Below are 13485 nucleotides of genomic sequence, written 5' to 3' on the forward strand. Positions count from 1 at the left end.
CATCAGAATTTCCTCTAAGAGTGACTCTACCATTTTTATGTAAGAATGAGAATTTTTGGTGTAAAAAATCACAATGTATGTCTGAAAGTGACACCAACCATTCAATGCCTAATATAACATCATATTTAGGCATTGTTAGTACTCTAAGATCTGTCATGAATTCATAATCCAGTATAGTGCATAATATCTGTTGATACATAAGACAGCTAGGTAATTGATTTCCATCAGCAACAGATACTGAAAAGGTAGATGTCTTAATCAATTTGTCTTTAATATGAGGAAGCCATTTAGAATTTATGAAATTATGTGTACTTCCTGAATCGATTAGTATTTCAACATTTATTTTTCCTATTTTTCCAGGAAGACAAAGAGTTCTATATGATGATGGACCATTGATAGCATTCAAGGATATTCCCGATAATTCATCAACATCTTCAGCTAGTGGATCATCTAATTCAGGTTGTGATTCATCTATAAGTTCAGAGTTTTCCAACATATAAAATTCTCCTTTACATTTATGAGTAGAATTAAATTTTTCAGTACAATAATAACACTTATTTTTTGCTCTTTTTTCTGCCATAAACTTGGGATCCAATTTCTTATAATCCTTTCTACGATTATTATTATTCCATTAAAATTTTGTTGGCTTAGGAGTAGGTAATAAGGGAGGTCCATTATTATGTAGATAGACTTTTAAAGAATTATATGTTGCTTCTTGAACTCTAGCCATTGCCATAGCATCATTCAATGAATTAGGATGTAAAAGTCTAACAGAATTAGCAATTTCTTTTCTTATTCCACATAAGTAACAATTTAGCATGTAATCATTCGGCATTAGGGGAAGCCTATATGAAATCTCAATAAATTTATCGTTATGCTCATTAATTGGACCGACTTGTTTGAGATTCATTAGTTCACCCATAGGATCATCAAAAATTGTTTGTCCAAATTTTTTCTTAATTTCTGTTTTAAGAAAATCCCAAGTAATAACAAAATTTGCATCTAAATGATTTCGAAAATTTGTATATCATAATCTTGCCTTATCTTTGAAATGTAGACGAGCAATTCCTGGTTGAATATCAAGAGGAGTATTATCGACTTCAAAAAACTCTTCAGCTGCATAAATCCATCCATCAACATCATTGCCGTCGAATTTAGGAAAGTCGATTCTGGTGAAACTTTTGTGTATATGGTAAGGTCTATTATTCCTATCTCTTGGGTTACGATCATAATTGTTGACATCATAGAATTCTCGTTGTTCTTGAGGATTGTGATGACGTCTTCCATCTCGATCCGGATTGTCTGCAGGTTGTTCTTGAGGATCGTGATGACGTCTTGCATCTCGATCTTGATTGTCTTTAGAAAGTTCATCAAGTCTTGATAATATTTGTTTCAACGTTTCCTCGGTTCTTGTTTGTTGTTCTGTCCATTTGGATTCAAATTTGTATACTAAATCCTCGGTATGCTCAAGCATTTTGATTTGCTTATTTACTTTTTCGTTAAGCACGTTGACACGAACATATAACTCGTCTGTTTCTGTATTTGATTCTTCAGGATCTGATCTTGATCTAGTTCCCACCATTTTGATCTGATCTTGAAGTTGCTTCTTGATGAGTAAAAAAAAATTGCACAGATTTGAATGAGGTCGGAGGGTCTTTTAGCTCTGATACCAATGTGACGATACTAGGGAATATTTGGAGAATTGAAAGAAGGGGATGAGAAGACAGTAAGATGAGTTGCAAGAAGAAGGAAGAAATCAAGAAGACACAATGTGAGAGGAAAATGTAACTTCATAGAAAAAATTAGTCAATATTACACTGATGGATCAAAGTTATATAAATAGCTTTGTAATCTGATAACTTTTGTTTTTAATTAAAAGAATAATAACTTTATTTAATTTTATCATAACTTCAGGAACTATTTTATATTTATATAATATATTAACATTAGGTTTAGGTTTAATTTGTTACACAGCTGTTTCTCCCTTTGAGTCTTCGCCTCTTCTTCTAGGTTTACTCCCTTTCAACTCTTCTGTTACAGGTACATCTTTCAACTCTTCTGTTACAGGTACATCGAGGGTTTGAGCAATTATATTCGTTATAGAAGCCCGCAATCCTGACTGTGCCCTTGTGTTTTGAGAGACGCGGACCTGCGTTGGCTGGTGACGGCTGGCGTTTGGCCTGCGGTTTCACACGGGCTTGGGCGGAAGCTTTCTCTAAAGCTGAGCCATGGGATCGGCTCATGCGTAGGCTGGGCCTTTGCCTTTGGGCTAGTGACCTCTAGATTGAAACCATTTAAAATTGTTTTATTTTTTAATTGTAATAAGTTGATATAATTAAGGGTGTAAGCAAAATCGAAAAATCAAACTGAATCTATGAAAAACCGATTGAAATTATTATAAACTGACTGAACCCGAGTTCTAATCTGGTTCATAATTTTCTGTATCGACTATGGACGGTTTGGTCGGTGGTTTATATAATTTAACCGAGGACCGTATATATACATGTTTTGATATATTTATAATTATATGTCCTTTAACACATATTTGTATATATGTTTTTTTCTTTTTTTTAAACTCATTTTGATTTATTTAATATTCTAATATATTTTCTTTAAAATTAATTAATTATTTTATTATATAATTCAAACTAATTTTTTCATTCTTTAATTTATTATATATTATATATTTTTTTTAATTTTTAAACAATTAAACTGATAAAACGAACGAATTTTATTACCGATCAAACCGAACTAACCTTTAACCGTTAACCGACGGATAAAATTTTTGAAAAACTGACTCCAACGTATATAATAGAATGAAATTTTCAGTGAAAAATCTGACCAAACCAAACCTTTTACACCTTATCATTACCTTTTTTTTTCATTATAATTCATAATCAATGAAATATTTATTTAGTTTTTCTCTTTAATTATAGTTTTTAAATCTTCCCTACAAACAAACAAGATTATTGAAATGATTAACATATTATTCTATTATGTGAAAGTTGAAACTATAAGTCCATAATTAATTAATTAGAAAACAAAAATGGAGGATCTTTTTTTCTGGTCTCTGTCTTTCTCTTGCCACACCAGCAGATCGATCCCATGTGTATTCAAACAAGAAAAAAATACATTAGGAGAGAGAAACAGAAACTGACAGACATTAGACATACAATAGAAGCTAGCTAGCTAGGTTAGTAGTCTCATCTGTCATCACACACACACACACACAAACAAATGAAAGAGAAATAAAAATAAACAAGAAAAAGGAACTCCATTGAGAAGGCCAAAACTTCTCTCTATCTCTCTTTCTAAATGTCCTCCCAAGAAGAAGAACAAAAGAAACCACTCGAAGAAGAAGAAGATTTTGATGATTCAAATTCAACAACAACAGCTCCAGCTTCAAGTGCAAGTAATAATAATGGATCTTTCACAAATACAAACACTCTTCTTCATCTTCTTCAGCAACAACAACAACAGCCATCAACTGCAAGAAAGAAGAGAAATTTACCAGGAAATCCAGGTAATAATTAATTTATCAACCTTTCTTTCAAATCCATTTCATTTCTAACAATTTAACCATTATTAGTCTAATCAATTTTACTTTAGCTCACTCAACAATCAATATTGGTTTTTTTTGTCTATTATTTTAAAAAAATGAGACTCTTTTGTACATAGTCAAGACCGGTTAAGATCATTGGTAAACATTGACCCAAGTTATAATAAGAATTCACATAAATTTAACACAATTAAACTACTCATAATAGATAAGAACAACAAAGTCTTGGTAATATCTAACTCTCTTAGTGCACATATTCGAGATTCTTTAATCGATGTCGCATCGATAAGATTAGATTACCAATTCTCTTGATTTGATTCATTATCGGTTCATACTATCATCTCTTCACTTGAGGGCCGCGGTAACAAATTGGTTTTTTCCTTATCTTTTAACCATTGACTTGATGGTCTCTAAATTGTTTGTTAATGGGTGCTAATTTACTTAATTATAATTAAATACATATTAATTTCTATTTTTCTTTCAAATCCATTTTATTTCTAAACAAATTAGTTATTATTTGTCTAAATCAGTAAAAAATGATATTTCTGTATTTTTTAGCATTGATTGATGTTCCTAACTAATGTTTTAATGGGTATTAATTTATTAGTTCAATAGATTTTAACTTACTTAATTATATAACTATATACCAATGATATTTACTATGGTAATTAAACAATGTAAAAAGAAATCATCCCTTTTTTAAAAAGTTGTGACTTTGCACATATATGTATTATTGAAGTTGTTTCATACTTTCAAACAAAATAATAAAGTCTTTATAATAATTAATCTAATTTTTTAACTATTTTTTTTGTAATATTAATCCATTGATTGTCAAGATTGCTTAAAGAGCTCTAATCATGTTTGAGCTTTTTATTTATTAAAAATACCCTTTTAACACATCTTATTTTTTTCAACCATCTAATTACCATAGTAATAAAAAAAACATTTATTTTATAATAATTCAAACAATTAAAAGCTCAATTACTTTAATTCTTGGCCAAACAAGATTTAAAAATCTCCAAATAACCCAATATGAAACAAGCTCAATAGGTTATTATTGAACAAATTAAATATAAACCCTAAAATATCTAGCAGATTCAGATTAGATTCATGAGTAGCTGAGAAAGAAACCATGCAGAAACAAAGCCAGCCCATTGATCCAATACAAATTACCTTTTCACAGGATTTTCTTAGGAAGAGAGAGAGTGTGTGCAATTATTGGAGGGTTTTTGGTTGTTGAGATGTTGAATTATTGGTATAAGAGATTGCAATAATTGCAGCAAACTTTTTGGCATGCCAACCCCTTTTTCATCTTTCTTTTTGTTTTTAACTGTTTCTAGCTATTGGGAATCAATTTTTGTGTTCATAGAATCTCTATTTCCTAACTAGCTAGCTTGTTATGTTAGTGGGTTATAGATAAGCAACTTGACATCATTTCATTTTCATTTATTTGAAATTGACATTGACATATATATATATATATATATATATATATATATATATAATATTTTATGAAAATATTTCTAAGATATTTTACTTTAATCGTGTTTTATAAGTAGATACTTAGTATTTTAATTTGATGTTTCATCCCGAGATCTTATATGTTTTATTAATTCCGTGAATCGATGAGAACTATGCTTAAATTAAGAGGCTTGATTTGCGAACAAATTGTCGAACAAAACTTTCTATGCTTGTAATGTCAAAAACTTGTTCGGATATTAGTTATTTAAATAGATTATGAGAAGGGTAGGATATTTTTCTTTTAAAAATAAAAAAGATTTTAATTAATATATAATCTAACCAACAAGTCAATAGAAAAATATTCACTTAGAACACGAGACCAGTAGGGTTAATGTAAGGACATCAGCCTAATTGAACAAGAAAAATAATTATTAAATCAAATATCAATTAATTAGGACCTAAAATTTGATGAGATGTTCAAGTTGGTACCTACAACTTATTTGTGTTCAAATTGAGGATCAAAGATGATAAACTTTTCGAATTAGATAAATTTTAATTTTTTGAAAATAGTCACGAAGATTAGAATATAGGGTATTGTGACTATTAGGCTTGTACTTTATCATTAAGATAAATGAGCATTCAAACAATCTACATTATCTAACATTTCTTTTCTAATGTTCTAATGCTAAAATATTTTGATACTGACAGATCCTAATTCTGAAGTAATCACCCTATCACCGAAGACTCTCGTTGCGACAAACAGGTTTGTGTGCGAAATTTGCAGCAAGGGTTTCCAAAGAGACCAAAATTTGCAATTGCATAGACGAGGGCATAACTTACCTTGGAAATTAAAGCAACGGTTAGTAGGTGAAGAGGCTCCAAAGAGGAGAGTTTATGTGTGCCCGGAACCTTCGTGTGTCCACCACCACCCAAGTAGAGCGCTCGGAGATCTTACTGGGATTAAGAAACATTTCTCTAGAAAACATGGAGAAAAGAAATGGAAATGCGACAAATGTCCGAAAAAATATGCAGTCCAATCCGATTGGAAGGCTCACTCAAAGATATGTGGAACTAAGGAGTACAAATGTGATTGTGGCACCATCTTTTCTAGGTAATTAAATTTTATAAATATTTTGATTTAACCTTCTAACTAACTAGTATAGTCCAATGGCTTACTTACTTTAGTTTGGGAGCAAAATTAAAATACTTACAAAATTGAAGAACTTAATACCAATTATCTAGATTGTAAAAAAAAAAAAATTGTAAATATTAAAATACTCTTATTTTATATTCTTATAATATTTTAATATGTTATTTATTAAAGATATTATGGTAATTTGATTAAAATATTCAAATAAACAATTTTTTCATGAACAAAATTATTTTTGGAAATAATTTTTATTTTTTATAAAAAATATCAAATTATTTTGAAATAACCCTAAATGTCTTAATTATATTCTTTAACCCTTACCATACATGAATTCTTCGAGCTTCACATTTCAAAATTACTTTATTCCTTTTAATATTTTATAATATTAACTAATAAATATATTTTTGATAATTTGATTCAAATAATTAAGATAACCTTTTTTACAAGATTCTTTTTTTAAGTACATTATATTTAAGTAACCCTAGATCTCTAATTCTACCCCCTTATTATACATACATGCATTCTTTTTCTTTTTTTCATAAAATCTTTTCATATTTTGAATGTCGCGATAACCATGCAAAACGAACAAACAAATCCATTTAATACAATTATGTAGAAAGATGACGTGAGTTTATAATAAACAATCGTTAATATACACAAACTTATTTCTCAATTCAAGATTCTCATTTGATGAAATAAAATCAAGATTATGAACTCATAAATTCACAATCCACATCTCAATCTTCACATTTTGCAGAAGAGACAGTTTCATAACGCATAGAGCATTTTGTGACGCTCTAGCCGAAGAAAACAAAAAACCATTCATCCCGACAGCCTCATCATCATCATCAACGATTAACAACAACATGATCACCATCCCTGATCGCATCAACAATGATATTAATGCAACAGAAATGTACACAATGGACAAGATAAACTCTTCAAGATCTAGCCAGCTGACTCAAGAACATCACATATCCATGAATCTGTTTGGCAGCCCTAGAATGGTCATTTCTCCTAATTCTTCTTCTTCTTCAATAGCTGCTGCATCATCATCAACATCACCTCATTTGTCTGCAACAGCTTTGTTGCAAAAGGCAGCCCAAATTGGAGTAGCTGCTGCTAGTAGGGATATAGTCATTCTATCTCATAATTCATTAATGCCCACTGGATTATCTGTCACAACCATGGCTGGCTCATCATTTGCTCCTCCATATGATCAAATCCAGTCTCAAACTGCCAATTATGCTCCATCTCAACAACCTTCAGGTATATATTATCCATTGTTCTAGATCTTAAAAAATAATGACTCAATTTGAAAACGTGATCGTTTGAGCAAAAAAATTATAATAAATTTACTTAAAAAAGTTATTTTTTAAAATATTTTATTGAGATGTTGATTTAAATAAAGTAATATTTTTAAATATATTTTAATTATTATATATTAACAAATTTAATAATATTTATCCGTTAAATTGAACTTCGATATTTCCAACCATGCCCATTGATAATTGTACTTAGACTTGTACAAACAAATTTTAAAAAAAAATACAAACAGTAAATTTGAAGTTCCCTTTCCACTTTTATTTTTTTGATTTTCCCATTTAGATGCTCTTTTATGTATGTTTTGTTCTTGATCATAGATTGCTTGGATTGTCATTTATTTGGGTGATCATAACTTGTTATTTAGTAATTTTTTATGGGTTTTTCATAATTATTTTGTGCATTCTACTAAAATTGGGATTAATGAAACTAAGTTTCATCCTTTCCAAAACAAAATTTATGGTTGTCTAAATAATTTTTTGTTTTATGATTCTAAAAGTGAGTCAATTATTTATTATGTAGTTTTATTATGTTAAGTTTGTGTTATGATTTTTTCAAAGTGACCCATGTAATTTCTACTGGACTAATATTTATTGACATGAATTAATCAAAATAATGAAATAAACAAACATATATAAAATCCTAATTGATTTTTTTTCCTATGTTCTTCAATTTATATAATTAATTCTTTCTATCATACAGATATGACAAACAATGAATCCTTAATTCTGAGTCATTTGATGCAAAAGGGTCCCATGCAAGCAACTCCACAGGTTTTCCACACAATAGGAAGCAATGATATGATGATGAACCAAATGGAGAATGATCTCTTCAATGAAGAAGGGTTATTAATGTTCAATAGCCAAAGCCAATCTTTCTTGAAGAACTTGGAGAATAATGGAATAGACAATATCGCACCTACGAGTCTCTCATCGCCGCATATTGGAGATATGATGACAGTTGATTTTATGGGTGTTGGAGGGGTTAGGACAAGAAACCTCCACGACAAGCAACTTCAACAAGGAATGGATCAGTTTGATGATGTGATTAACGATGAGAAGCAAGGATTGAGTCCATTTCAATGATAAATTGTTCCATATTATTCGATCTTGCATCAAGATTGGAGAAAGAATCCGATACTAAATAAGCCAAATATCTTTATATTTAGCAAAAACTTTAGGATTTTTGGCAGTTTTTACTTATTTTTTCTAGTGATATTAGGGGAAGCTAGGCAATGAACAATGAAAAATATCTTTGCTAAAGGGCAAGACATTGTTTGGTGTGAATTTTGAAGTAATTATGAGATAAAAAACTTTTTATCGGAAATTTTATATAATAGATACTTTTAAACATGCTGATTCGTTTGGGACCTTATTGCTATTTTAAGGACTCTCGAGCTAACTAATTGTATTTTTATCAGACTTTGTCAATTAATTCTTAATTTTACAAAATGTTCAACAATTTTACATAATTTTTTTTTTTATTTTAATCACCCTATTATTTGTTTTGTTAGGTGAATATTTTGTTTCTTTAATTCTTCTTTTTATTAACAAGGTTGGATATAATTATAAATTATTATGATAAGTACAAAAACAAAAGTAAGTGTAACAACAATAAATAACAAATATAAAGACAAAGTAAAGAAAGAAAAAAAGTGATAAAAACCAACAAACTTCTAGGCCAAACTATAGTATGAAATGAGTCAGCCGTCATTTTTGTTTTATTTTATTAATAAAGTCGGTGATAATGTTCCTCCATTTATATATTATAGGATTTATTAGATTATGACAATAATAATAAAAATATAGTTTATGGCAATCATTATCATAATTATTATGTAATATTTTTTGTAAGGTTGTTTTGCTCCAAATTAGTTGGCTTTTGGGTAGAAGTTGAAATAATGATGCACAAGTAGGTTCGATAAGTTTTTGTTTTTTCTAAAATTCATGAATATATAATATTTATATTTTGAAGAAGGTCGATGCTTATAAAAATATGAATCATTTAAATAGAACAATAAAATATGACAAAGAACATGAAAAAAAAAACTTATAGAGATGAAAACTAAAAGCAAACACCCCAATGGAAGGATACAAAATATATTCTGTTATTAATTCTTTAAAAAACATTGTTTGTTTTGGTATCTATTTTTCATTGTTTGGATCATAATTTGAAAATTAATTCTATATTATTATGTTGTAAAAAAATCATAATGATAATTTTGATTATAATTAATTAGAAAAATAATCTTGACTATAATCCAAAATGGTAATATTTACACCTAATTATAAGGAAAAATATAACACTATAAATGAATCATGATCTAAAACTTAATTCAAAAGAAAACAATCTTATATGTATAAACCAAAAAATAATCATTTTAATTTCATATTTATAATTTTTCAAAGTATTCATAATTATAATTATAAGAAAGATTGTGTACAAATATAAATTCGAGATTATCTAAATCAAATTAAGATTTTGTTATTATGAATCATTATTTTATTTTACTTAAAATGATAATACTTTTTCCCTTGTTGTGATTTGAAATCTAAAATAAAGGGTGATTTTAAATTACTAAAATAATTGATTATTATACCTTATTAATCATTAACAAATATTTCTCTCCCAATAGAACTAGAACTAGTGGATCTATAAATATCTCTATCTTCTTCTACCTATAACAAATCACAAGTCCAATGTATTTCACTAGTTCTCATTTCATATTCAATTCTCCCTAGGTAAATTCGAAAGTTTTCTATCATTTTTTTACCTAGTTCAGTTTTTTTAAATCATGTCGATAGAAATTGAAGTGAATTATCCTCGTCCTTTCCATTGTCTAGGGCGAGATAATTGGTGATATTAAACATATTGGAATCGGTGGAGTAGTTTGCATATGTGAGTATGGATGTTCAAGTAATGCATGGGTTCTGTATCTCCTTGATATATCGTTCTTTCATGTCCTTATTTATTACTAATATTAATTTGTGTCGGTGACGACACAATTCACCGATACAAGTTGATAAAAATAATAAATCGGAATGAATAAGAGAGGTAGACCAAAGAGATACAAACCATATACATTTCATGATATTCATGCTAACATTTGCAAATTACTATTATAACTCCAATATTTTCAGTGTGCCCGCTTCCATTCATATGTTGGCGACTTCTCTCCCTAGACAACAAAATAGAGGTGGGCTATACCAAGTGTGGAATGTCTTTGATGGCATAGAAGATAACAAATTATAGTTGTCACTTTGTTATTGATTGAGTGCTAACAAAAATCAAACTTCTATCATTGGGATGTAGTAAATGATTACAAATTTCATTTGTTTCATATTTATAAATTTGTAAAATTAAAAGTTTACGTCTTAAAAGAATATTAGTTATATATTATAGTTATAAATATAAAATTAATTTTAAAAATAATAATAAACTAATAACACTATAAATACATTATAATTATAAAATCAATCATTAGTTCATTTGAATAAATAATATATTTTTTTTACGTGTATCATTCATAACGTCATTGAGATTCGTTCTAAAAGTTCATGGAATGGAATCGGTGTTATAATTCATTGTTTTTATTGAATACTATGTGTACGTTAATCTTTAATTTGGTGTATATGACCTACATTTATATATTATTTTCTCTCTTGATGTTTTTTATTAAAAAACAATTTATGTCATTATTTGTTTTATTAGGATTAAACAATTATTATTTTATAATATTTTAATTAATTATGTTTAAAAAGTAAATTGAATTTGTAAATACAAATTTACTTTATTTCTGTAAAATCATTTTATAATATTTCATGCACCATTAAAAAAAAAATATTTTTTTTTTATGTAAAATTGTAAAATCAAAATAATTTATAAACTCGTAAATTCTTAAATCATAAATTTAAAGCCGTAAAAATTATTATTTAAGAGTTTATCTAAAATAATCATAATAGTTAGACTTTGATTACTAAGAAAAAAGTCACGCGCCTTAAATTAAAGTGATGTCACGACGGTTAGAATAATGCTAACTTCTTACATTAAAAAATATAAATTGTAAGATTTGAAAAGTTAAATCTAGATTATAATTTTATTAGTTGCCATTAGGGGTGAGCATTGGGTGGTTTAATCCGAAATTCAATCCAATCCGAATTCTAAATACTAATTCGGATTGGATATTTCGGATTGGACTGAGATCGGATCGGATTGAGATCGGATTGAATTAAATCGGATTGGATTAGGATTATTCAAATTATCCAAACTATCTAAATAAAAATATATTTTTTAATTAATTTTCTTTAAATTAAATTTAATCTCAATATAATATATATTTTATTTATCATCACTTAACAACGATATTTATATTTATATTTATATTTATATTTTTATTTATTTTTATTTTTATTTTATTATTATTTTTTTTTTTAATTTTTTTTTTCAGATTTAAATTTAATAATAATAAAAAATTAGAATATTTTTTTTAAAAAAAAATTTAAAAATTTTTTTAAAAAAATTGTTGACTAATTTCAAGCTGATATATATAAATATTTTTTAGTTTGGATTATCCAAACTATTTTCAATTCAATCCGTATCCGATCCGTATTAATTAGTAAAATGGTTTGGATTACGGATTGGATAAACTTAGTTTGGATTTAATACGGATCGAACAAAACGGATTGGTTTTACCCATTTGCTCACCCTTAGTTGCCATAACCATTTGATCGTGTAAATAATTTCTATAAAGATAAAATACATCTCATTAATCAATTCATGTAATGAATAATGGTTTAATTTTTAATAAATTGAAAAGACTAAATGTGGATTAATTGGTCAATATAGGAACAATGTTTTACCTTTTAATGAAGAGTTTTCTTTCTATCATTTATTGACGCCCATCTACTTGTTTGGGTCTACCCTTAAGTTCTGAAAGTAAGTGTTAACAATTGGACATTTGTGATTAAGGCGAAGGAGAGGAGGTTAAACCATTTGAAAAGTTAATTTACTCTCAAAGGCATGACATTTGGTCTTCATTAGATGTCTTTGACTCAAGCTCTGATTTCAATTATTAAGCGTACTAAAAAGTTGTCGCGTTGTGTGCTTAAACGATTTTTTATTAAATGAATCATTTAAAAAAAATAAAAAGTTGTCGAGGGAGTTTCTTTGGAATAATCATGATGATTCTTCTCTTGTAGCAGGAGACAAGATCAATAATCATTTGAACAAAGGGGTCTTAATATATGTGACCTTCGGTATTTCAACATGCCTCTTCTCTTTAAGTGGCTTTGGAGGTATAATGAGGATACAACATCATGTTGGAAGATTATTGGCTCAAAATTCGGAGAATCCTCACATTGAATCTCTTGCTCAAATGCCTAACTGATGGGTTTTAGCCGTTGGTGTGTGATTCGATCCTTTTGGAAACACTTCACAACGATTTCCAATTTCTTGTCAGAAATGGTTGGTGGATTTCATTTTGGAATGATATATGGGTGGGTGACGCTCCTCTTGCTAGTTGTTTTTCTAATCTCTTCTGTGTGGCACGCGATCCCGATGCCTCGATCGTCGACTTTTAGGTCAATAACTGTTGGACAATCATATTTCGCCGCATGCTTCATCGAGACGAACCATATTTACTTGGTGAGTTGCTTTCATTACTAAGATTTTGAACATAATAAGAAATATTTAGTCGAGTAAAACCAAGATATAATAAACGGCCAAAAAGTCTTCTTTATTTTTCTAGATTAGCAAGAACAACTCAATAAGTAGTACAAAGTTTAAGAACCTTAATTACAAGTGTCTGAGTAGGTTAAGCTCTCAATCAATCAACATCTTTCACTTTAGTTTGAGCATATTTCCTTTGATAAACATAAATTATTACAATTTCTAATCTATAGAAATATTTTGCTTATTTCAAGTCTTTAATAATGGTGAACCACTTATTATGTAAATAAATTTTCAGTGTACTTTATATTTGATCCAACGATCA

General features: G+C 28.3%; 1 protein-coding gene across 1 annotated transcript; it reads left to right on the forward strand.

Moving 5' to 3' along the window:
* Positions 1–3025: 3025 nt before the first annotated feature.
* On the forward strand, positions 3026–8819 carry LOC124942334 (protein indeterminate-domain 12-like). The gene is made up of 4 exons (XM_047482815.1): positions 3026–3523; positions 5729–6131; positions 6928–7439; positions 8196–8819. The coding sequence occupies exons 1-4, from the start codon at positions 3316–3318 to the stop codon at positions 8576–8578; spliced, it is 1506 nt and encodes a 501-aa protein (XP_047338771.1). The 5' UTR covers positions 3026–3315; the 3' UTR covers positions 8579–8819.
* Positions 8820–13485: the final 4666 nt, after the last annotated feature.

The sequence above is a fragment of the Impatiens glandulifera genome, chromosome 6, assembly GCF_907164915.1.
Source record: "Impatiens glandulifera chromosome 6, dImpGla2.1, whole genome shotgun sequence".
Lineage (NCBI taxonomy): Eukaryota > Viridiplantae > Streptophyta > Magnoliopsida > Ericales > Balsaminaceae > Impatiens > Impatiens glandulifera.